Source organism: Triplophysa rosa, linkage group LG25 (assembly GCF_024868665.1).
Source record: "Triplophysa rosa linkage group LG25, Trosa_1v2, whole genome shotgun sequence".
Lineage (NCBI taxonomy): Eukaryota > Metazoa > Chordata > Actinopteri > Cypriniformes > Nemacheilidae > Triplophysa > Triplophysa rosa.
In genome coordinates, this window is record NC_079914.1 from 901,939 (window position 1) to 927,403 (window position 25,465).

The following is a 25,465-nucleotide window of genomic DNA, read 5'->3' on the forward strand; positions in this document are numbered from 1 at the left end:
AAAGCATGGTAATACTTGTAAAATGTACCACCACAACACAATCACTTAAAAAAAAAACTAAAACATATACAAATTACCTGCAGTACAATTTAATATTATTTAAGCAAATCTCAGTGTGAAAACCAGTCTACCAAAATTTCATTAACACACAAGTAAAATTTTATTGTAGTCTTGCAAATGAGAAAAAAAACAGACTAGAAGCTTTTCTATGACTGATAGCATGTTAATGGTGGCTTCAATTCACACCTGATCAATTTACTTAATTTACAAGTATTTGGTGGTTGTATTATTGACAGGTAAAAGCCTAACCCTTAAATATATGATGACCCAATTTTTTCCTATGTATTTCCAAGAAAAAAACATAGTCTTGTATTCAGAACAATATGGTCGTTTCAATCGCTGAATCAAAAATGTATGAGAATTAAATGTCAAAGCTCAAAAACAGACAATTAATCGTCATAATCGTCAAAGCCCTAAAACAGACTATTAACCGTCATAATCGCAATGATTTATTAGACAATTAATCGTCAATCAAATTTCATAATCGTGACAGCCCTGCTCATACTACACAGTACTGCTGACAGCGGCTTCGACCCATGGTACTCCTTCCTGATGCATTTTGCTTAGCCTGGTTTTGATTGTTCTGTTTGCTCGTTCAACCTGTCCTGATGCTTGTGGCCTGTATGGGCAGTGAAGATTCCATTTAATCTTTAACATTTTAGACCAGTGGTCACCAACCCTGCTCCTGGAGATCGACCGTCCTGAAGATTTCAGCTCTAACCCCAATCAAACACACCTGAACTATCTAATCAAGGTGATCAGGTTTGCTTGATAATTACAGACAGGTGTGCTGAAGCATGGTTGGAGCTGCAGTCTGCAGGACGGTCGATCTCCAGGAACAGGGTTGGTGACCACTGTTTTAGACACTTCCTTGACTACCTGTCCTGTGAAGTGTGTACCTTGATCTGAGTCAATGAAATCTGGTAATCCCCACCTGGGAATGAAATCATTGACAAGACATTTAGCAGTATGTGCAGCTGTAGCACGCACTGTTGGATAAGCTTCTGTCCATCTTGAGAACTTGTCTATACTACCAAAACGTCAGTTTTTCCCTTACACTGAGGCAATGATATGTAATCAATTTGCAGGTAACGAAATGGTCCAGGTGGAGCTAGGGTATGTGTTGCTGCGGTAGTTGCTGCTGGCACTTCATTTTTTTTCTGACATGTAACACATCTCTTGACTATTTCGGTGGCTACCTTTCTGAATTTTGGATTCCACCATTGATTTGAGAACCTGTGATTCATCGTTGCTGGACCACTGTGACCCAAATTGTGTATTTGTTGAGCCAAATTTGGCAGCAGTGATTTGGGAGCGACATATTTTCCCCCTTTGGTCCAGCAGCCGGATGAATCCACTGTGGCTCCTTTGTCTAACCATGTCCATGCTTCATATAGAGGAACGTCTTTGTACAGATCAATGATTGATTCAGGAGGCAGAATTTTCTTCTGTGCTGTACTTCCTGAACACACTTGTACATTTGCATAGGAACAAGCTTGTTTAGCAGCTGCATCAGCAAGAGCATTACCTTTTGCTTCCGTAGTATTAGTTGTGAGATGTGCTTTCACTTTGATCACAGCTAATTTCTTTGGAAGTTTCATGGCAAACATCAGATCTTTTACTAATCCAGCATGCTTAATGGGGGATCCAGCAGAGGTTAGAAACTGTCTACTTTGCCAAATGACACCAAAATCATGAATTACCCCAAACGCATACCTGGAATCAGTGTAGATATTCGCAACCGATCCTGAAGCTAGCGTGCATGCTCTAGTTAAGGCTACTAGTTCTGCAGCTTGAGCTGAAAAATGATCTGAAAGACGACCTGAAGCTACCACTTCAGTGATGGAACTGACTGCATAACCTGCTCGTCTGTTACCTTCAATGACTTGAGCTGAACCATCAACAAACAACTCAAATTCTGCATTCTCTATGGGAGTTTCTGTTACTTCACTCGTAGGTGCGTATGTAAGTGTAACACAAAACTGCCTGCACTGCACTAAGACATGGGCCCATACCTTGAGCGACTATTACAGAATAGTAATGAATTGGGCGTAAACTGCCCCCATGATCTTGCATTAGACATGCAGTCATAAAGCCTAAGTGTTCATGGACATAAAGTACAAAAGGTCTATCAGACTGTGCAATTCCTAATGCTGGTGCTTGACATAGTGCTTTCTTCAAATCATTGAAAGCTTTGAGATGAATTTCTTCCATACAAATAGTATCAGAATCTTTAACCTGTCCTTTCAACAAGTCATAGAGCGGCTGAGCAATCGAGGCATAGTCCTCAATCCAAGGTCTACAGTAACCTGCTGTTCCTAAAAATGATCGGAGTGTTTTAATGTTAGTAGGTGAAGGTATGGCTTGGACTGAAGCAGCTCGATCCTGTGTAATGCATCTATTTCCTGCACCAATTGTTTTCTTGTACGTGATGTTTAAATCTTCAGCCAATTTGATAGGAATTACTGTAATTTCTGCATCTGTATCAAGCAAAAAGTCAATCTCTTTCTCTTGTATGCTACCTTTCACAAAAAGTCTTTTGTCATTGTGATGGATTACAGGGGAAAGGTAGCTACTCACAGCCCCAACAATTAGTTTTTTTCCTGTTCTTGTTGTGCTCTTAGAAGAGCCTGCGCGAGCTGTCCTAAAGTTTTGGTGGACACTGGCAGAGCTACTTCAGGATTGTTGGCGGGCTGAGAAGGAGCAGAATTATGCTTAGCATTTCTTCTACTATCTTGCAACTTCCTACACTCGTTCTTCCAAGGTCCTATTTTTCCACAGTAGTTGCATTTGCCTTCACTTTTAGGCAATCTATTGCCTTGATTCGCTGTGTTAAACGTAGCTGCGGCTACTCTCACTTTTGCCGTAACATCAGCATCTCTTTCCCATGTAGCTAACCTGTCTAGGTTACTTCTGAGAGTTCTGTTAGACCAAGTTAGATATAGGAATGGCAAGGCTTTTCTGTACTCGGCTACAAGGCCCTCTGACCAGATGCGGACTAGGCGTCCCTTGTCATATAACACACTTTCAGCTTCATCAACTATTCCACTGTAAATTACAGCTGACCGACAAAACCTTTCAGTATATTCACTCACAGTTTCTTCTTTCCTTTGTACACAGTTAGTGATTCTGGACCAGTCTATTTTGGGTCCCATGATATTCTTTAGAATTTTCAAAACACCTTCTCTCAAATCGCCCCCACTGGCATGTTGTAGTTCAGAAGTGACAGCAGACTCAAAACTGTTGAATTCAGATTCAGTTAGAATTTGTGACATCAGCTGTGTGACTTCTGCTAACGACATGTCGTAGAGATGCATTTTGCTGATCAATGCTCTTCTAAACTCAGAAAAATGTATGCATGCTGAGGGTAAGATCTGGGATAGTCTCTCTATATCTTTAGGTCCTAGCGCTTTGGCAACAGTTTGTACTTGGACAACAGAAGAGTTTGGAGGAACACTTTCCATTCCCTCAGTTCCCTGAGATCGCCTTCTAGCGCCACATACCTTCACTGAATCTACAGGCACATCAGTTACTGATTGAATGTCTACATCTGTTTCAAAGAAAGCTTGTAAGTCAGGATAATTGTTATCAGGCTGACTAACTTCTTCCACATCAGTTTTTTCTGCAGCTTTGTTGCGGTTCAATTTTTTAGTAAAAGAGGATACTCTAGCACGGAGCTCTTTGTTCTGTTCTTCTAGCTCTGAGATACGCTGAGATTGTTGTGTAGCTAGTGCTAAACCAAATTCTCGGTGGCAGCAGATAATGCCTTTCATATTGTTCTTGCGAATACATGCTCCTAGTACCTTTTTACACTCATCTACAGACCAAGTCTTGTCTGGATGGATCTCATATTTCTTAGTTAGTTCTTGTCTAACTTTCTCAGTGACAATTAGGTTCATTTGCACTACTAACACTGATTTGAGTCTGACCACAAAGGATTCGCGAGACCACCTTTTTCAGTTGTGGGGATCAGTATAGCATTCTTTCTAAACATATTGTGAATTTCCTTGTTATCACACAATCAAAACACAAAAACTTCTCTGATCAACAGAGGGTAACAGATATTAACACGTAATGTTAAACTTCCCTGCCTGAATAGAGGGTAACCAATATTAACACGTAATGCTAATCTTCCCTGCCTGGACAGAGGATAACCAATTCTTCCTTCCAAAAACAGAGGATAACAAATATTAGCACGTGACAATTAAGTTAGGACAATTAGGACACAGAAGCAATGACCTTAGAAACGTCAGCTTCAGATAGGAAAGAGAAAGAGGGGAGTGAGCATGTGTCAGGAGTTTGGGTGTGTTCAAGAGGAGGCGGCGCAGAGAACTGAGTGCTGATGGTGGTAGTTTTATTTACAAAGAATGAAGCAAAATCAGCTGTTAATTCTGATGAATGTGGAGGGGCAGGCAGACAAAGAAGAGCAGAGAATGTTTCAAAGAGAGTACAAGAGTCAGGCGACTTGTTGATTTTAGAGTGGTAGTACTGAGTTTTAGCAGAGGAGACATCAGTGGAGAAGGAAGAGAGGAGAGACTGATAGAGACAGAGGTCAGTGGTATCTTTTGATTTGCGCACTTTCTTTCAGCAGACCTAAGCCTGGAGCGATGCTCACGGAGAACATCAGATAACCAGGGGGCGGAAAGAGTTGCACGGGCTGGTCTAGATGTAAGAGGACATAAGCTGTCTAAGGATGTTAGTGTGGAGCATAGAGTGTCGGTAGCGCTGTTAATATTCAATAAAGAGAGCTGTTTAGGGGGAGGGAGCATGGAGGAGACCGCAGAGTATAAGCGGGAGGGAAAGTGCACAGAGGTTGCACCGGAATGTGACCAGTGGGGGGGATTATTAGTATTACCAGTTACCAAAATGACTGTTCGGGTGGAAATCATGGTGTTTTGATGCCTATCCACATTGTGTGTTCAGGGCACTGTGAATAAACTGTGTAATTGATAATCTCTGTGTTAAAGATATCCAGGATCCTGCATAAGTGTGAGACTGAGCGGACGCAAGAGGAGCACTCGCTGCTGCAGGAGCATCCAGACACTGTGCAGGAGCTGAGCAGAAGGCAGACAAGAAGACACCTGCTGAAGAGAAAACAAGAGGAGGTGCATTTCATACAGACTCATCAGAAAGTTCCTCAGTCTATATTTCACTCTCACTGATTGTGTCTTTGATACTCTTTGAGGTCTTCGATGATGCTGAAAACCTGAAGACTAAAGTGAAGGATCTGGCGAAAGCAATGCAGCAGGCCCAGCATGTGGTCATTTACACTGGAGCAGGAATCAGCACTGTATATCATTCCTCTCTGTATTCCTGCATGATATAGCCATAAAAAGATCTAGATTTGTTCAGCCTTTGACAGATGCATGATTATGCATTTACTCTAAAATGTTTTAATAATGTATTACCATTAAATAAGGTAATGTATGTGGAATAATAAGCCCATGTCTGTATTGGTGCTTTGTTTAATATGCGCGTTAACTGCTGCATTTTTCTTTAGGCCGCTTCTATCCCGGATTATCGTGGGCCGAATGGTGTGTGGACTCAGCTGCAGAAGGGCCGATCGGTCAGGTGAAGGTTCTAGTTTGTTTGATAATGATACTGATTTGGTGTGTTAAAATATGGAATCTATGCTATTATATACTGCCCATCCCAAAAAAAGTCACACACTCTATTTCGTTGGACCGCCTTTAGCTTTGATTACGGCATGCATTCGCTGTGGCATCGTTTCGATAAACTTCTGCAATGTCCAGAATGTCCATATTTTCCCGTCCAGAGTTGCATCAGTTTTTCGCCAAGATCTTATATTGATGATGGGAAAGTCCGACCGTTCGCAAAGTCTTCTCCAGCACATCCCAAAGATTCTCAGTGGGGTTAAGGTATGGACTCTGTGGTGGTCAATCCATGTGTGAAAATGATGTCTCATGCTCCCTGAACCACTCTTTCACAATTTGAGCCTGATGAATCCTGGCATTGTCATCTTGGAATATGCCCTTGCCATCAGGGAAGAAAGAACCCATTGATGGAATAACCTGGTCATTCAGTATATTCAGGTAGTCAGCTGACCTCATTCTTTGGGCACATAACGTTGCTGAACCTAGACCTCCAGTCCAATAGGAGGCTCTTACCTATTTGCTTAGTTAAATCCAGGTGGTGACTTTTTTTGGACGGGCAGTGTATTATTTTGCACTGCTAATGTGCTAACATATGTATGTATATGTCAGTACATCAGACCTGAGTCGAGCTGAGCCCACACTCACACACATGTCCATCTGGATGCTACACAAAGTAAAGATGGTAAGGGGTGTCACATGATCAAACATTTGTGAAAATTCTCAATTTTAGTATCAAATTAAAAGTCTGAATCATTGCAGGTTCAGCATGTGGTCTCACAGAACTGTGATGGTCTTCACCTACGCAGCGGCTTGCCCAGAAACAGTCTCTCTGAACTCCACGGGAACATGTTCATCGAGGTCTGGCGCAAAGGGATCGAGTTAAAAACTACTTTAGTTAACATGAATAATTTGTCTGAATTCACCCTAGTTTTGAGAGATTCAGTGAAGAGCTCAAATCTTATGTTGGTCTAGTTAGGGTGATTCTGAATGTCATTCAGAGTCCAGTCCACACAATGTAATTTATTTGTCCAGCACTCCTAATGTAGGAGCTACTGCTAATCTTTGCAGTCTTGTCTGTTTAACCGCATGGATTAAAGTTCTCCGTCGCTACGACGGATTTCCGTTAATTGCAGGGTTCCCGCCTGTCCTTAATGTCTTAAATTCACTTTTAATGATTTTAACCCTTTGACGCATACGATCACACCAGTGTGATTAGAACATTCAATGCTTTGACTGGCACTGAGCCAGAGACCGACTCAATCCTGCTACCTATCACAACCAGGCTCGAGAGAAGAGAGAATTTTACTTGCCCGACCGGACAAGTAACTTGAAAAAAATAACAGTGTGCGACATATATGTAGAATAATAAGAATATGTTCATTAGACAGAGCTACGTGCTTGTGTGAAGTTCGTTTGTCGTTGTGCTTAGTTGTGTGTGACATTAATCAATAGCGCATCGCTCGCCGACACTGAATCCTGTTATTTAATTATGTCATCTGGCTGTGTGTTTGAGGGAATGAAGTGCACAATTTAACATACTACACAAGTGTTGGTCTAAGATTTGTCTGCGTCTGCACTATATGAGGATATGAACTAATGAACTTCATCTCCAGAGTTGCTAAGAGTTTATTTTACCAGCATTGTACTGTTTGAGTGAAACTATCGTCAAAAACATATTAACTCGGGTGCCGTCTTTCCGACAAGTCGTCAAAATAAAAGTCCCATTAAACTGAACACTCAGACGAAAAAATACTGTAGTGTACTATAGTATGTGCTATGGAAAATTGTAGTACCCTGTAAATGCATAGTATACTATAATAAAGTTAAGAAACACTAGTATCTAGGAATTTTACTGCAATTTACTATAGTAAATACTGTAATATACTACAGTAATTAATGTGGACAAATATACCACTATTGTATAGTAAAAAATTAAAAACACAGTAACGTTACTTAGAAATATTAAATCAAATTTAGGTAAACAAAAATATTATATGGCCTTAATTTATCCATCTGTATGTAACATTAATGTCATTTGTCAGTTACCTGCCTATTCATGTGATGAACTGCACTTGCACATTTTTTAATGATGACAACAGACGTTTTATACTTTGCTACGACTAGTGTTGTAGTACTCGAGACCGGTCTTGGTCTCTCGAGTCCGGTCTCAACCATTTTGTGATGGTCTTGTCTCGGTCTCAACGGTCTTTGGTCTCGGTCTTGTCTTGGTCTCAGATTTAGTGGTCTCTGGTTTTTTTTTCAAGACCACAACTGTGGGAATTACAATGATGGTGCATTGTCTGATTTAAGTGTTAACATTATTAATGTGATTGGATGTAAAACTTTAATGCCCGGTTTCACACACAAGGCTTAAGACTATAGTCCCAGACTAAAATAAAAGTTTGAGCTGTCTTAACTGAAAATAAATATCCCTGACATATCTTAAAATATGTCGTTGCCATTGTTTTGTCTCAAGATGCACACCAGCAGTATTTTTATCCAAGGCATTTTAATAAAAGTGACTTAAATATCCTAATTTAACTAAGGCATAGTCCTGGCTTAAGTTAAGCCCTGACTGTTGTGCCAGATGAATGGGGGAATGTCCTACAAGAAATCTGTCAACAAAATGAATACAAAGGCCCACAATATCCAAGATGTGATTGCAAAAAAGGTACTTGTATTAGATCTTGTTTCTTTATATTATAAAGTCTGACGTGATCTGAAAACGTGATATTTTGCTACTGAATAATAGATAAGAACGCTTAGAACGCATGATTCTGTAATTATGACTTTTTAATGTGGATCTTTTAGAATTTTAGAGAGTACTAGTCTTTGTCTTGACTCGGCCTGCCTTGGCCTTGTCTTGGTCTCGGCCATTCAACATCTTGGTCATGTTTTGGTCTCGACACCCTCTGGTCTTGGTCTTGTCTTGGTCTCGGTTTAGGTGTCTCGACTGCAACACTAGCTACGACTGTTTGGCCTGTGCTACAAAACCTCTGTAACACCAGTGCTATGTAAAAGTTAACGTACAGCCCTGCCACTAATAATATTTACTGCTTGCCTTTGTTCTATAGCAATCACGGAGAGTATAACCAACTTCAGACACTAGGTAAAACGCTTAGAAGCAAACTTGAGCACTCGGAATCCAATTATACTGACACTTAATATGAAGTTTTTTTATGTTCGTACAAGTAGGCTAATTTTTGTACTCGGACAAGTGAATGACAAATGTACTTGTCCGAAGGACAACCACATGACAACGCTTAATGTCAAGCCCCGAAAAACATGCCCTGAAGTTATGTAGATGGTTGATTATTTGTCAATGTAAGTATAATGTTTTCATAGATTAAAAATAGCTTTTAAAATACGCAAACTGGCAATATGAAAGCGATTTAAAAAATCTCCCCTTAAAACACTATATTGGTCTTGACTATTTAAATAAAGTGTCGGTTAAAGGAATATGACTTGGCCTTATAAGAAATTCAGTCAGAAGACATTTTTTCACTTTAATCCATGTAACCGGTATCAGTCACCAGTGGCATATAGGCCTTGTTGGGCAGCATTTTTCCAAAAATCTGTGAAAACACAGATGACTCCTCATGTTTGTATTTCTTGTCAAACTGTAAATCAAGACATTTATTGAAATGACAGTCTGAATGATCTGCTTTATACGCGTTATGCAAAAACAGAATAACAATTTATACTTGTGAAACATTCAGTGTGGTAACAAACGAGTAAATATTACAATTTGCTAATTTAATCATACACAACAAGAAAAACCTGTGGGAAAGCATTCCTTAAATCTGAGGCAATATTTATAATATAAAATAAAAGCATTACACTGCAAAAAATGACTTTCTTACTTTGTATGTTTGTCTTGTTTTCCAGTACAAATGTCTAAAAATTCTTGAATCAAGATGCATGTTCTTGATGAGCAAAATGACCCAAGAAAATAAGTCTTGTTTTTAGAACAAAATTATGAAATTTTAGTGAATTTGTACTTGACAAAAAATCTGTCAATGGGTTTTAAGTAAAATAATCTTGAATTTAGTGACTAAGAAAAGGTAAACCTTAATTCAAGACTATTTTTCTTTATTTACAAAAATACTAAGTAAGAAAGTCGTTTTTTGCAGTGTAGCCCATAAATGTAATTGATGATTCATGGTGTTCAACAGAAAGAGATACTAAAGTGGGTAACATGTTAAACCCTGCTTATTCTTACAGGTTTGTGTTTCCTGTTCTCCGGCACAAGAGTTTATCAGATTGTTTGACGTCACGGAGCGTACAGCTCTGCACAGACATTGGACTGGACGTCTGTGTCCACACTGCAGATCTGAGCTCAGAGACACAATAGTGCATTTTGGTGAACGTGGCACACTTGAACAACCTCTTAACTGGAAGGGAGCGTCAGAGGCCGCACAACAGGCTGACGTGATCCTCTGTTTGGGCTCCAGTTTGAAGGTAACTGGCATGTTTCGATTTTCTAAGCCCAAATTTCATGTATTATGACGTGATGTGTTGCGTATGTTTTTGTCAGGTTCTTAAGAAGTACTCCTGCTTGTGGTGCATGAACAGACCAGCCAATAAAAGACCACAGCTGTTCATTGTAAATCTGCAGGTGATTTTCCATTCATATACCTGTCCATTACCCTTCCATTTTTCCGTTTCCTATCAAATGAATTGTAATGTATATCTGACGCCCCGTTCACACCGGCAGCGACATTATCACATTCATTTCAATGGTAGCTTAGCGATGTTCGACGACACTTACATTTACATTTATGCATTTGGCAGACGCTTTTATCCAAAGCAATTGGGTCATTCCGTGTCAAATCAACCAAATTTTGAATATTTCCCCGGCTTGAATTATTTATTTTTTTCTATTTTTCTATTCCAACATCTGGAGTGATGTAAAAAAAAAAGAAATGCCACAGGTGAATAGTTATTAAGTAATCAATTAATTTGTAGAGGGAGGTAAAATGACAATTTTCACCTGAAATTTGGAGCCATATTAGAGAGAGTAAAAAATGACATGAGAAATATGCCAGCATCATTATTTTATTTTTACACAAAGATCAGTATATCTGTTAGTAAATCTGTTAATTTTAAGAATCCTTGATGCATTTTATGCCAATGGTGACAGCTCAAAAATGAAGAAACGGCATTTTTGTGTTCTTTTTACAAAATATGCATGCCTCTAACTCCAGAACCGTTAGAGATACCTTAATGTCCTTTTAGATTCTTGTTCTTGACCAACTTGTCTTTTGGGAACTACATTTTTAAAGCCCTATAAGGTGCAGTCCTAGAGATATGAGCATCTAAATGTGGCTTCATGAGAAAACTGTTAAAATGCACACATTTTCAGTCATCAAAAACCAAATGTGGGTCATTTTTCAAAAATCTGGTGTTTAATTTCTTTTAAAGAGGAACGTCTGAAGAACAAATAGTGTTGAATCTAGAAATGTATATTTTTTCTTTCTTTTAAAACAACTGCATTGAACATATCAATTTTAACAACATCTTAGTACAATACTACTGAAATTGCTAAGGGTTCTACTGAAGTTGAGGCACATTAACTTGTTCTCAATAGTTAATTTAAAAGATATTATAGTTCCAAAGGAAAATTATCGAGTCTCAGATAAATTAGCAAGAAAGGATTTTTTAGCCATTTTGGAATGACCAAGAGTTTAAATATGAAGTATAATAGCTCTATAAAAGTCTATTCCCTTTTAGGGCAGAGTGTTAATTTACCAAACAAAAAGTTGTTAAAATTGAAAAAATGGTTCAGTTGACACGGAATGACCCAATTTACATTGCATCATACTATACATTTGTTTTTAAGTATGTGCAATCCCTGGGATCGAACCCATGACCTTGGCGTTGCTAACGCCATGCTCTAACCACTGAGCTACAGGAAAGCTTGCGACACTGACTGTTGATGACAGGAAGTGGGCATGTCTAGTGGCGAGACAAAGTTAAGAATTGATTAACTTTATGCAAATGATGAGCGCCTTTTGGGAGTGACTACCAGTTGGAGTAAAGCAGCAGAACTCACGTCATCTGTTTCTCGTCAGTTACAAAGGTGTTTGTTTATAACTTTTACTAGGAATGCCTTCTAATGACCATGTAGCGAGAGACTGGCAACACACAGAGACGGTCGCTGGCGATGTGAATGCTGCTTTAGTGTGATGACTTCTGGAATGATATAAAATACAGGGTGGGGCTTGATTTCATCCTTTCTGGAACCCTGGCCATTGGACTGGTCAATATAGTCCCGCCCTCCAGGCTGAGGCATACATCATAGAGACATGTCATTTTTAGAGGGAGTTTCTGATTTTTAGAGGTAGTTTCTGATTTTGTTTAAGGATTGTGGGGTCACATGAATTAAAACAAACAATGGCATACACAGATTAATCTTTCCTAATAAATATTCAAATAAAAATTCAAATATTCAATAAAAATATTCCATAATATTATACTCAAATATACTCAATTATATTATACTCAAATATTCCATAAAAAAAACAAGAATTGTCACTTTTGATTTCATGGGGCCATTATTCAATATCTTTATACTGTTGTCTTTTCTGTCATAGTGGACACCGAAAGATAATCTGGCTACTCTTAAAATTCATGGGAAGTGTGATGCTGTGATGCGTCTTCTCATGGAGGAGCTGGGTTTAGAGATTCCAGTCTACAACAGGCAAGAAAAATCCTTTAACCACTCTTTTATGCACACATACTTCGACATTTTAGTTGTCATCAAACAGATGTAAAAAAAATCTTCAGTGTAAAAGTTACACAGATTGAACATAATGATTCAGGCAGATCACTGCAACATTCATCATATAATCAGTCCATCCATCCAATTTTCAAACCTACTTATCCTATGCAGTGTCACGGGAGGGCTGGAGTCTATCCCAGCATCTCGGGCCACAGGCAGGGAACATCCTGTATAGATGGCCTGTCCATTGCAGGACACTTACAGTCACAGACGCACTGACTCACAGATCTAAGGGAAATTTAGTCACTCCGATCTACCTCATCCGCATGTTTTTAGACTGTGGGGGAAACTGGAGAACCTAAGGGACACCCACACTAACACAGGGACAACATGCAACACAGAAACAGGAAACAGTGCCAACCATTGAAACACTGTCACCCATCATTTTAGTCACCAAAACAAAAACATAATTTTCCATGGTAAATTGTTGATAATAAATAGATTGAGGAAAACTAAGAAGGTGGAGGTCTAACTTCAAAAAACGAATGAGGAGGAGGTAAGTGGACAATGCCATGGGTCACTAAAGACATTTTTAAAGGTTAAATCCATACACGCATACCATAGATTCTGTCGCCCTCGTATTGTTCCATTGACACACAGTGGTAGGGTCTGTGAAGCGCTAGGAAAGGTATAAACATATTCCATATGTTATGCAATAGCTTCGAAGCCAAAGCTATCTACTAAATAAAAAATTAATAATAAAATTATTAATATAATGTAAATTTAAGAAAGGATTTTAAAAAAGGATTTTAAAAAATCCAGTTATTGATCAATTAATAAACAGACCCCCATACCTCAACAGTTCCTTGTAGGCAGAGGTGGGTAGAGTAGCCAAAATCTTTACTCAAGTAAAAGTACAAGTAACTAGAGAAATTGTTACTCAAGTAAAAGTAAAAGTCACTATATTAAAAATTACTTGAGTAAAAGTAAAAAAGTATGCAATGAAAAAACTACTCAAGTAGCTAGTTACTTAGTTACTTTGTATCTGATTATATAGGCCTTCTACATTAAATTAATATTAATGCCAATATTTTAATATTACATTTTGATCAATATTTTTAATTATCATGAGCAGATATCTTTGCAATATACTAGAGAGACTAAAGAATAGACAAACACAGAAGAGACAAGCATTTCTGTAAATTTCATCTAGTCCTGATGTCAATGTAGTTTACACAACTTACTTAGATTAATAGACCATGTCAAACTAAAGCATGAACTAAACTCAGAGCATTTCCTAAGATGATCTAGAACATCTGCAGTGCTCTCTTAAATGAAAGACACATTTTTGAACAAAGCTCATATTTTCTCGTGTTGTGTCACGTGTGTGTTGTGAAACGCTCTTACTTGTAAACAAACAGTAAACAGTGAACCACACGCCCATCAACAAGTTTTCTTCCTTCTGTTCTTCAAATGTATATTTCTGCAAGCCCACGTCTCTGTGTCTGACAGGTAACGCGCATGTTGCTGTGTCTGACGAACAGGTCGCGCGGGTGCGCGCATATGGCGGGCATTTATCATTGCTGGCAAACAATATGAGACATTTGCCGTTTTGATTGTATAGATATAGATGAATATCCACTTCATCCAACGCTCTTTGTGTTCTGCGTGTTCTTAAGTTTCGCGCTACGAGGAGTGAGTAATCCTGCTTCAGATGATTCAGATCGTGCTGCGAACTGAACAAATCATTTGAACTCATTAGCCTATTCAAATGGTTTTGCCCATTGTTCAATTAATGCTTTCAAAAGAATCGACTCAAAAGAATCGATCACTCGGGAATGCCCGTAAAAAGAGACGACAACCTTGAAATAAACAACGCAATGTAAGTTATGTAACGAAGTAAAAGTACAGATTTTCTATTAGAAATTTACTCGAGTAAGAGTAAAAGTACACACTTTTAATTTTACTTAAAAAGTACATATTTTCCAAAATGTTACTCAAGTAAAAGTAACGAAGTAAATGTGGCGCGTTACTACCCACCTCTGCTTGTAGGGGTGTAACGATTCATTCAATTTCTCGATGCATCGATTACTAATCCTGCCGATGCATATGCATCAATCTTGAATTGTTTTTTTGCATCGAGAATCATGTGTTTGTCGATAATCAATTTTAAATAAAAGAATCGCGATTACACATCGATACATATGTAAAAAAACTAAACTAAAATATAAAATAGCTGCATTAACGTAATCATGAGTGCCGTGCTCATAACGTTAGTGGCGCAGTGAATTACGTCACCATCTCCAGTTCGCGCTTGTTTACTGTCACACACACGCAACACGATGGAGGGCAGCGAAAGAGAAATTTGCAAGGCGCCAGCCAACATGAAGTCAAGGGTTTGGGAATACTTCGGTTTTTACAAAAAACAAGGAAAGATTGACAGGTCTGTTGCAGTTTCCAGACATTGTAAAACCGAGTTGAAGTACTTTGGAAATACAACAAACCTGAACAACCACCTTCGCAGACATCATTCCATTCATTTAGAAATATCTGCACCTACGCAGCCAGCTAGTACTTCAGGGTCAGACTCAAAAAGTCCACCAAATAACTTTTTGGTCAACCTCTTATTAAAAACTCCCATCGTGCTAAAGCAATAACTGCTTCTATCTCAAAATGTATTTGCAAAGATATGCGCCCCATAGTGTGGTGGAAAACAGTGGTTTCCAAGAAATGATAAACACTTTAGAACCAAGATACAAAATACCCAGCCGGCAATTTTTCAGGGAAAAATTTATTCCGGGATTGTATGAGTCTACGAAAGAGGAGCTGCAGCTCAAGCTTTTTCTCAGTCTGCCCGCGTTGCAGTCACCACTGATTCTTGGACGTCCTGTTTGACAAAGTCTTATGTGACAATCACAGCACATCTAATTTCCATGAACTGGGAAATGCATAGCTTCATTCTTCAAACACATACTCTTAACCTCATGTCTCAAAAGGCTGTGAAAGTCAACAGTGCTGCGCAAGTTTTGTGGTCGAAGTAAGACTTGGTCTCATTTTTCCATCGAAGTGCCACTGCTACGTGCACGTTAAAAGAAAAACAGCAAATTCTCGGCTTGCCGTTACACAAACTTAAACGGGACGTTTGCACGAGGTGGAACAGTTCCGTGCAAATGCTTGAACGTTTCCTAGAACAACAAACCGCAATCATTGCAACGCTAATGTCAAAGAATTTTCGGAGAGGAACAGAAGTACACACTCTCTCAGAAACGGACATCAGTAATGCAGAGGACATCGTGAAAGTAATGGCACCTATTAAGATCGCCACTGCTATGATGTCTGAAGAAGAACAACCCATCATAGCATCGCCACTGCTATGATGTCTGAAGAAGAACAACCCACCTTGTCAGTGATTGCGCCCCTCTTCAGTCTGAACTACTGACACATTTCGAGCCTTGCGAGGACGATACAGACATGACTCGAGAAATTAAATTGGTGATGACATCGGACTTTTCATCTCCTTATATGGACTCCCGCGACGTTCTGCTTAAAGGTAAGATTTCTCTATAATTACCAATAGCAAAACGGTTGCAAATGCACTATACAGTCGTTTAATTATTTAATGTCAAGACTCGTTGTTAAAACATGTTCAGTTTTAATTTTGACTTGGTAACAACTAGGCCTAATAGTATTTTACTTATTGTCTAGCATCGGCACTGGATGCCCGCTTCAAAGGGCTACCCTTTCTAGAAAACGAAGAAAGAGAATTTGTCTTCACTAAACTTGCTGTTGAGACGTCAAACACTTTTGCAACTTTATTTATTTAACTAGATTGTATTAAGGATTATAATTTGATGGTCCTTAATTGTACTTGTTTTAGTAAAATTATAGACCTGCTGTTTTATAAGACTTGACTGGTGCTAGTATTTTTATTTAATTTTATAATTGGTTCAAGTGGAACAGCAGGAGGATGCAGTTAAAGAGATGCCACCACCAGACACAGTTGAAGAAGGTATCTATTTTAATAAATAATTAAATTAAACAAAATACATGTATAAAAGTATTTTATGTACAGTATTTAAACAAACACAAACTTTATCATCATGCAACTAAATAATGTTCTTTTTCAGATGAAGTGCGTCCTGCTAAAAAGATGAAAGCAATGGATTTGTTCTTCGGCAACACCTTTCAGAAGATGCCAGAGACTTGTCCGAGGTCTGGTAGTGAGGTCAGCAGAGACGAAGTAATCCAATACAGATCCATGGCTCCTCTGCCACTGACTGAAAGTGCACTGGACTGGTGGAAGTCCCATGAGACAGAACTACCAATCCTTGCAAATCTGGCAAGAAGTTCTCTTTGCATTCCTGCTACTAGTGTGGCTTCAGAAAGTGTTTTCAGTACTGCAGGAGACATAGTGTCTTCCCAGAGAAGAAGTTTACGGCCAGTCTGTGTTGATCGGCTGTTCATATTTTTGAAAAAAAATCTCAAGTAGATAGGGTTGGAAACAAACAACTGTCACAGCTAGGGTACCAGTCTTAAAAATGTGACATTTTCATCACTGAAGTCTTTTTGAAAACCATAGTCATAGCCATTTGTTTAGTTAAATCTCTGTTACTATACCACAAAGTTTTGGTTGCACTTTGTGTGGTATTTCTGCCAGTTGCATTTGAACTTTGTTGTATTTCTGAAATTGTCCTCAATGTTCTGAAAATGCATGCACTTAAGTTTGCCGTCTTTTGAATAAAACATTTGTGGTGCATTGAATATGAGGTATGATTTTCTAGCTAGAAACACATTAAGAAAAGTCCTAACTTAGTCCTAAGAAGTTAAGATACTGAACTGAAATTCTGGGTAAAGTTGCAGGAAATATTTTGAAATAATTGGTCATGAATATTGGTTTTATTTGCTCTGAATGATGCAGGAACCTAACATATATAGAATCGAATCGAATTCCATTGTGAATCGAATTGAATCTAATCTTCCCGAAATGGCAAAAATCGCTCTTGAATCGAATTGACAACCTGTGAATCATGCATCGAATCGATTCGCTGTCTACCCAAAGATTCACACCCCTAGTTCCTTGTATTAAAGAGGTCATATGACAATGCTAAAACGAATATTATCGTTTGTTTTATATGTAATGAAATGTGCATATACGATTTAAGGTTCAAAAACGCTGTATTTTCAACATACCGTGCATCTCCTCTTTGCCCCGCCTGCTGATTTTTGACAAAGCTCATCGCTCTGAAAAGCGAGGTGTGCTATAATTAGCCAGTTAACCAGTGCATAGTGATTGGTCAAATACTGCAAGCGCGTGACGGAAATGTAACGCCTCTTACCATATTTGGAACATCAGGTTCCAAAGCAATTGTACTGACAGGTACGCCCACCTTACTTGCGTAAACATTTGGGCGGTCTAAGTCAAATCATACCACGAACTGATGTAGATTTGTGTGTGACGTAGACGAGGTGTTTCAGGCAAGTCCGGGTGAGCATTCTCTTTTAGATAGAATGCATCTTTTGTTACGAAACTTAAATTTTTGCAATTTTACGTGTCTAATACATGCATGGGCAACTTATAACATGCCAAAGACACAGAAAAACACGTATTCACGCCACATGACCCCTTTAAAATGTGAAGAACTTTTTTTCAGTGTGAAAATATTAATAATTAGTGTTGTTTTTAGTGTGTAAACAGTTGATCAAACTTTTAAAATGAAGAAATTGGGGTGGTTTACTCATAGTGTAACATTAATTGAAATTCGTGAGATTGTTACCAGTTACACAACTTCTTGCATAAAAATATGTGAATAAATAGAAACAGTTGACCACTTGTCCACTCATTAGAATATTGTGTATTTTATTGTGTGGTTCCTATTAATCTGTGTTGACCAAATTTACGCCAGGAATGCAACTGTTAGTTTTGTAATGATTAACATTGCTTCTGCTGCGTTTTCTTTTTCAGATCACAAGACCCCATATTCAGCTTTGGAACACCACTCAGTGCAGAAGAGAAGGACAGTCACACTCGCAAAGAAATTGCACCTTTTTCTGCACTGGAGGATATTTCACAAGACCCACAGGCCCAAACTGAAGCCACACCGCTTCAAGGGGGTTGGTTTGGAAAAGGTTACTCTAAAGCCAGAAGGAAAAAGAAGACCATATAGTTCATCTAATGGAGAAGAGGTGTCGCTGCTGCTCAAATGACCATTTTGGGTCAGGACGCTCTGGTTAAATGTTTCTGATAGGCCATTACTGGTGTAGGTGTGAGGTTGGGTGTATGGGCGAGAAAATTTCATTTAGCTTGAAGAGGTTTTAGGAAGTCTTCTTTACGATGATGTTTTGCTATGTGCACTTTAACTTTTAACTCTCAGGTTTTTCCAGTTAGCAATACATGAGTCATATGGCAGTGGTCAACCACCACATTGATAAGATTTAAAGACCAAAGTGTCATTTATGTGAATCAAAAAAATACGTTCATGCCACTCCAAACATTTTTTTAAAGGAACTATGGGCTGCAAAACTAAAAAATATCAAAAAGTGCAGTAGAAGGAACATAAAATTTGTACAATTTATGCATCATATTAAAAGACTTGATGTAATAAACAACTTTTATTTTTCACAGCAGTTATTGAATATAGTTCATGTCTTATAGACTTCTTTCCTGACACTTCTGTGCTACTATTTTGTTAATGGAACAATATCAGGATTGCTGTTTTGGTGAAACATAACCTTACAATATAGTTAACATCAAGTTTTGTTACTGGATTGAGACTTTTTCGTTTTTCATATTATTAAAGGGGAACTCAGCCAGAAAATGAAAATTCGGCCGTGAATTATGAAAGTCGTTTGACAAACCTAGGGCATCCGTTCATCTTTGCAACGCAAATTAAGAAAAATGTCTGACTGGCGCCCATAGACAGCAACGCAACTGACTTTCAAAGCGCAGATTGTCCGTTGTGTTCCTGTATATGGGCGGGAAAAACTCTTAATTTGCAGTGTGAAGATGAATGGATGTCCTAGGCTTGTCGAACAACTTGAGGGCGAGTAATTTGTGTAAATGTATGGTGTTATTTTAGCATGCTACATTTACAGGACACAAAACTTGGATTTGTAGATTTTTGACACCGTGTCTACACCGGACGCGGCGCGATGCGACAATAGAACGCATTAGAACCCATTATAATTTTACATTTTGCGTCGCATCACGTCCGGTGTAGATGCGGTGTTAGACAACTGTGTTTGCACAGCTACAGTATGGAACCAGATTTAAACAGTGAGTTAGATTGTTGTGTATGTTTCAGAACAGGATTGCTGAAGTGCCAGTTACTTGAATCTCCTTGGTTTTGTACTGATTTCTATGTTGGAAATGTGTTTTGTTCCAGTTTATGTAAGTATTTTATTTAAGAAGTTTGTGTCAATGTCTACATACTACTGTAAAGAAAACTTTGAGGATTTACATGACATACCTTATTTAAAATAAAAGATGAATTTTGGTCTTTTCAACATTTATTGCAACAATGATATCTTCAAATGTTTAGTTACAGCATGATTCCCCCCAAAGAGTAAAATGACCACTTGGTAAAGCATATCACAGGTGTACTTAAAACAATGTTCGGATAAAGAGTCAGGGTCTTGTTCCAGTTTTTTTTTTACTATTTAGCCCTTGGTTTTAAGCTGTTGTAGTGCAGCGATGAGCTCTGGAAAGGTTGTGTTTTGGAAGTGTCCGCGATCCGTGTATTTGTGTAAATCGGTCTTCAATCCATCAGCTACTTCCTGTTGCTCTTCCCATGGCAGGAAGGGGTCATCTGTAGATCCAAACTGAAGGATGTACTTAACGTTTGATCTGATCTTTTCCCACTCCCATGGCCGGCTGAAATATCCTGAGAGTGAAAATGAAGTGTGTATCAGCACATAATAAAGCAATAAGCCCCAAGAAGCAGTGGGTTACAGTGCATTTTATAACAGCTAAGGGGGCATTGAAACCTCCTTAGCTGTTATAAAATGCACTTGTGACCCACTTGGCTAAGCTTGCCTCTGCAATATTTTGAATTTAGACTGCGATACCAAGCTTAACAGCAAGATGTCAATGTCCCATACGGTTTCTTTAAATGCAACAAAAGTACTGGACCCATTCAACAAATTGTTTCTTTAATAAAATTAACATACAACAAATCGTATATTTAATACAATTATTATACAATAAAATAACAATGTAAATAATGTGAACATAAATTAAATATAAATAGTTATATTATTAAACACTAGCCAGACCGGAAGTTAACTGCAGTCCAGGCGCGCCGAAGAGACTGACATAAAAAAAACTCACCGCTCTCACGCTCATTCTCGTCTCCCAAATCTGATGTGTACGCACCCACCAGAATCAGTCCAAACACTTTGTGTGTTTCTGCATACCTAAATGAAACCAACAAAAAACAACCTTTGGGGTTTGTCTGCTCTGCTCCTTACAGAAACGAGAGAAAGCTCGGTTTTTAGACTTTCTTTTTTAAGATTTCTACTATCAAACTCATTAAAACTACTTAATTTCAATCTGCTAACATAAATCATGAATTATGTATCAGTACCTCATGGCTGCTGAAGCTCCTGAACTGTGTCCGATCATAACAGTGTCTTCATCACATTTCATTTCTTTCTCCATGAACGGAAGCCAGACGCTTTCTCTGGCCGTCACTGTCGAAAGAGATCAGACATCATTAAATGCTCGATAAATATCGGCGCACATATAATTCCTGAAAGTCATGTGAGTGTGACTACCCGGATCTGGCATATTCTTTAGAACACAGGACAGATCTGACATCTGTAAAGATGATAAACAGATAAATAACGTGTAAACCGATCTAAGAGAAAGTGAAGTAAGTAACCTTTAATAAACACTTTAAATGTGGGGCTGCAGTCATCATACCTCGTTTATTCGTTTCTTTAGCCACCCGTACCAGTTACAGTGCTCCATATTCCCTGCGCCATTTCCTGGCACGATTACAACTCTCTTCAATGACATTTATAATTTACAAACCAACTTTAACGCAAAACTGTACATTCATATGACAAACACAACAGAGAAAGCGAGGAACAGCAGAGTTTTTTTTTCACATACTGTGCTCACTTATGCCACCTGCTGCCAGTCCGCCACGTTTCTTGCATAGATTAGATGGATGGATGGATGGATGGATAGATAGATAGATAGATAGACGGACAGACAGACAGACAGACAGACAGATTCTTGATGTATGGATTATTTTTCAGTATCAATTTCTCAAATATTTGCAGCTGTCCTTCCTTGATTTTTCCAATGATCTAAAAGACATCCACAGATCCCAATTCATAAACATATATTGAACAGTGGCAAGATATGTAATATAATATTTTGCTTTTCACACTACAGTATGTTGACACCAAATAAAAACATACAATTCCATCTCTGTTCATCCTCAATTTCTTCTTTTTTTATCACCCAACAGTTCTTGTATCACATTTTTCATTTTAAATGTCAGCAACTCTGTAAGAACATATAGGCTATGTAAACCCCCCCATCCTTTGCTTGAGTGCATTCTTTATGGTCAAAATCCACATGGAGGAAAAAGTAACATCAAAGTGACAAAATGACATCAAAGAGGAAAATTCCAAGTGTTTTACACAATGTTGCAGTGATTATTATAAATGATTTATCCGTGCACACCATTATTAAAAAAAAAATCATTTGCACTTGTAATCTTTAATCAAAAACATTAAGGTCCCTTTCCCCTCTCAACAACAATTCTTCACCACATGACGTAAGCAACAAAAAAGGGTAGGGTTGACTGTCCAATTTTTAGCCCTTCCCTGCAGGCCCAATTTACAACAAACCAATTAAAATGACACCATGACATGCATCATCTTCAGACCCTCATGATAAAAAGATCTAAAAATAATTTTGATGCGTTAAATTGATTCATCATATTTGTCAGTTGTGACCTTTATTACTAATATACAGTATCTCACAGAAGTGAGTACACCCCTCACATTTTTATAAATATTTTATTAAATATTTTCATGTGACAACACTGAAGAAATGAAACTGCTACAATGTAAAGTAGTGAGTGTATAGCTTTTATAACAATGTAAATTTGCTGTCCCCTCAAAATAACTATGTCCAAATATGGCGTATTCGCGCCATATGACCCCTTTAACCTGAACCCGGCTGGAAAGACACAGACCTGACTGGAGCCGCAAAAATATTTGCAAAAATAAAACTTTGTCATACCTAGTAGCCTTCTGCCTCCTACCTCACTGTGATGCATATCCTCGTTGCTAATAATGTTCCATGCATGTTAATGCCTTCTTACCAATTAAATGAGCAGGCTTTATACACTCACTACTGTATTCCAGCTTTAAAAGTCTACTTGCTGTCACGGTGACAAATTAAACGGTTTGCAGTTTTGCTTTTTTGTATCTTGAGTCAACTCAAATAATTTGTTTGTTTGCCCTTTTGAACTATTGCTTGTTCAGTGCCGTGACGGCTGACGTTAGCAGCATTTCTTATTTACTATCATCTCTGTGCTCTCTGAGCCAAGTCTGACCAAAAATGTGAGAACAAGACCCTTCATTCATATTATTATTATATACATGGGAGAAAGCGTGCAATGCAAAAATCAAACTGGGTTTAGACACATAATGAGAAGAATAGTAATGTCCTTGCTGCAGGAGAGGAGATTGTGGATGCAGCGTGAAGAGGATGGTGAAGCACACACCTCGTGTTGACACATAAGTGAACAGGTAAGCTCGTGATCCGATGTTGGAGGAATACTGGAAGAAGTCGTACTTTGGTAGAAGAGGAGAGAACACTGAAGAACACTAAAGACTGACACTTGATCAGATGATAGCAGGAGAATACCATGGAGAACAGGTATGAGTCTGTTGCCCAAAATGAGACCACACAAATGACTGTGGTAAGGTGTGTGCTTATTTATGGGTTTCAGACACATGAACTTTTTGGCATGGGCGCCATCTGTAGGAGCTGCGCAGCCTCTCCATATTACAGAGCCCATGAAGACACGTAGATCTGAGGACACCGTTTTGTAATTCGTTCCCTCAGTTTAACAAATCGTGTCCATGAATTAATAAACCGTACCCACAAGTTTCCAATCCGTGCCCTCAGTGTTGTGCCAGCACCATGAATTTCTGAAATCCATACCACAAATACATAAACTGTGCTCACGTTTTCAACATCCATTCAGTTTGGCAAACTAGGCAACGCCATATAATTTTTACCTTGACATTTTAAAATGCTGTATATTATATTTATAGAAATTGATTATAGAAATGAGAATTTATAGAAACTAAATTAAATAAATCGTTGCATTAGAAAAGGTTCTATCTGACATTTTTTGTCAAAATTTTGTTATTCACATATTCTTATTATGTGACAATTTATTTACATTATGCCATGTTTGTTTTTTAAATGTGTACATTTTTTGACTTTTTTAAGAAAACAAAAAGGTTCTATCTACAAAATCAAATAAAAATTTGGTTCTATATGGTTCTATCTGCGAGAGCCAATCTGTCATGGCAATCTGTCTCACTTAGTCATGTTTTTCTTGGTCCTGTGGCAGAGTCATAACAAAGCCTTTGGTTATGTGTGGAGAGAAACATATTATTGTCCTTTTGACAATAATATGCGTTCTCTCCAGTGTCTCGTCATTGGCCCCGCCCCTCTCGTTTCATGTATTGCTTCCCTGCCGTGTGTAATGTTTCCCACCTGCCCCTCGTTATCTTCCTCGTTGTCCTCCCTTTAAATAATCCTCATGTTTCATTGTCTTGTTGCTAGTGGATTGAGTTCTGTTTGTATGCGTTCCGTGTTCTGATGTGCTCTGTATTGCCTGTACCTCTTGTTGCCGTTTTCCCCTGTCACAGTAAGTGTTAAGTTTAGTCTATGTCAAGTGTATGTTTCTAGTTTAGTGTTTAGTTAGTTTTCGTCCCTGTTTACCCATATTATTATCTTGTCTTGTTTACACCCCCTCGTGGGTTTTTGTTTTGTGTTTTTTGTGTAAGTAAAGTGTTGTGTTAACCCCTTCATTGCTACTGCCTGCACTTGGGTTCTTCCCTTACCTAAGGAACCTCCCATGGTCACCTGGTGGAACAGATTCCCATCATGTCTGTGCACGGCGACCGGTGTGGAGGAATCCCCAGCAGCCACGAACCCTCACCAGCCCCACAAGGCAACGTCACCCAAGGTCACTCAGAAACTTACCTGGTTAACATTGTCAATAAATCACCCTCCGGGTCATTTTTCACTGCAACTGTGTTCGTCTCGAGTCTGCTTTGCCACAGTTGGTGGAGAATGCGGGCATGCTTATGGCCACACCACCCTGTGTGTTTGGGTCTCCGGCACACTAAGGCAGCCTTTGTGGATACGTCCTGCCCGCACTGCGGGCGGATGGCGATCCAGACGTTGCGGTCACGGGTAGCTGTGTTCTTTATGGACACAGCCGCCACCTCGTCAGCTTCCCGTACAGGGACAGCATTGGCTACGGCTAGCGGCGGGGGTGATATGGGGATTACCGTGAGCGTCAATCCGTCAGCCACAGGCTCGCAGACCGTTCGCGCCCCGTCTCGCTCGTCTGACCGTCCCCCAAGAGACGGTCCCTACCCCGTCTTGTTCATCTGCCACGTTCTCGGAAGTGTGTGACGATGATGAGATGTCGCTTGCAGCATCGGAGGGTGACCTACTGGCATCTGATCCCGACGATTCCTCGGAGCTCCCTCCCTCGGGGGGTCGAGCCCAGGAAGAGGCGGACATCGAGATGTCAACCATGCTTTCCCAGGCCGTCGCGAGCATTGGGCTCGCCCCCCGGCCCCGGTCCCATTTTCCCCGGAGGTGCATGAGGAGCTTAGTATGACGTGGAACGCCCCCTTCTTGGCTCGTTTCCGTCAAACTAGCTCTGTTGACCTCACTTCCCTCGATGGTGAGGCAGCCAGGGGCTATGTCGACGTACCCCAGATCGAACCCCTAGTCCCCCTGTCTCGGTTCCTGGGAGCCTGGCTACGGCTTCCCAGGCCATCACGGTGGCTA

General features: G+C 39.2%; 2 protein-coding genes across 2 annotated transcripts in view; one reads left to right on the forward strand and one right to left on the reverse strand.

Annotated features, from left to right (window-relative positions):
• sirt7 (sirtuin 7) overlaps positions 1–19,904 on the forward strand; it is a 34,322-nt gene extending 14,418 nt beyond the window's left edge. Inside the window, exons 2-10 of the mRNA XM_057325600.1 lie at positions 5,028–5,165; positions 5,246–5,350; positions 5,561–5,631; positions 6,285–6,357; positions 6,435–6,533; positions 9,900–10,136; positions 10,213–10,293; positions 12,272–12,378; positions 18,362–19,904. Coding sequence (XP_057181583.1) covers positions 5,028–5,165; positions 5,246–5,350; positions 5,561–5,631; positions 6,285–6,357; positions 6,435–6,533; positions 9,900–10,136; positions 10,213–10,293; positions 12,272–12,378; positions 18,362–18,563 — 1,113 coding nt within the window. The 3' untranslated portion in view covers positions 18,564–19,904. The remainder of the gene's footprint in view (positions 1–5,027; positions 5,166–5,245; positions 5,351–5,560; positions 5,632–6,284; positions 6,358–6,434; positions 6,534–9,899; positions 10,137–10,212; positions 10,294–12,271; positions 12,379–18,361) is intronic.
• rbbp9 (retinoblastoma binding protein 9) lies at positions 19,876–21,496 on the reverse strand. Its single transcript, XM_057325601.1, has 5 exons — positions 21,320–21,496; positions 21,172–21,214; positions 20,982–21,087; positions 20,726–20,811; positions 19,876–20,279 (listed from the first exon to the last, which is right to left on the reverse strand). The coding sequence occupies exons 1-5, from the start codon at positions 21,413–21,415 to the stop codon at positions 20,056–20,058; spliced, it is 555 nt and encodes a 184-aa protein (XP_057181584.1). The 5' UTR covers positions 21,416–21,496; the 3' UTR covers positions 19,876–20,055.
• Between the last annotated feature and the right edge of the window lie 3,969 nt (positions 21,497–25,465).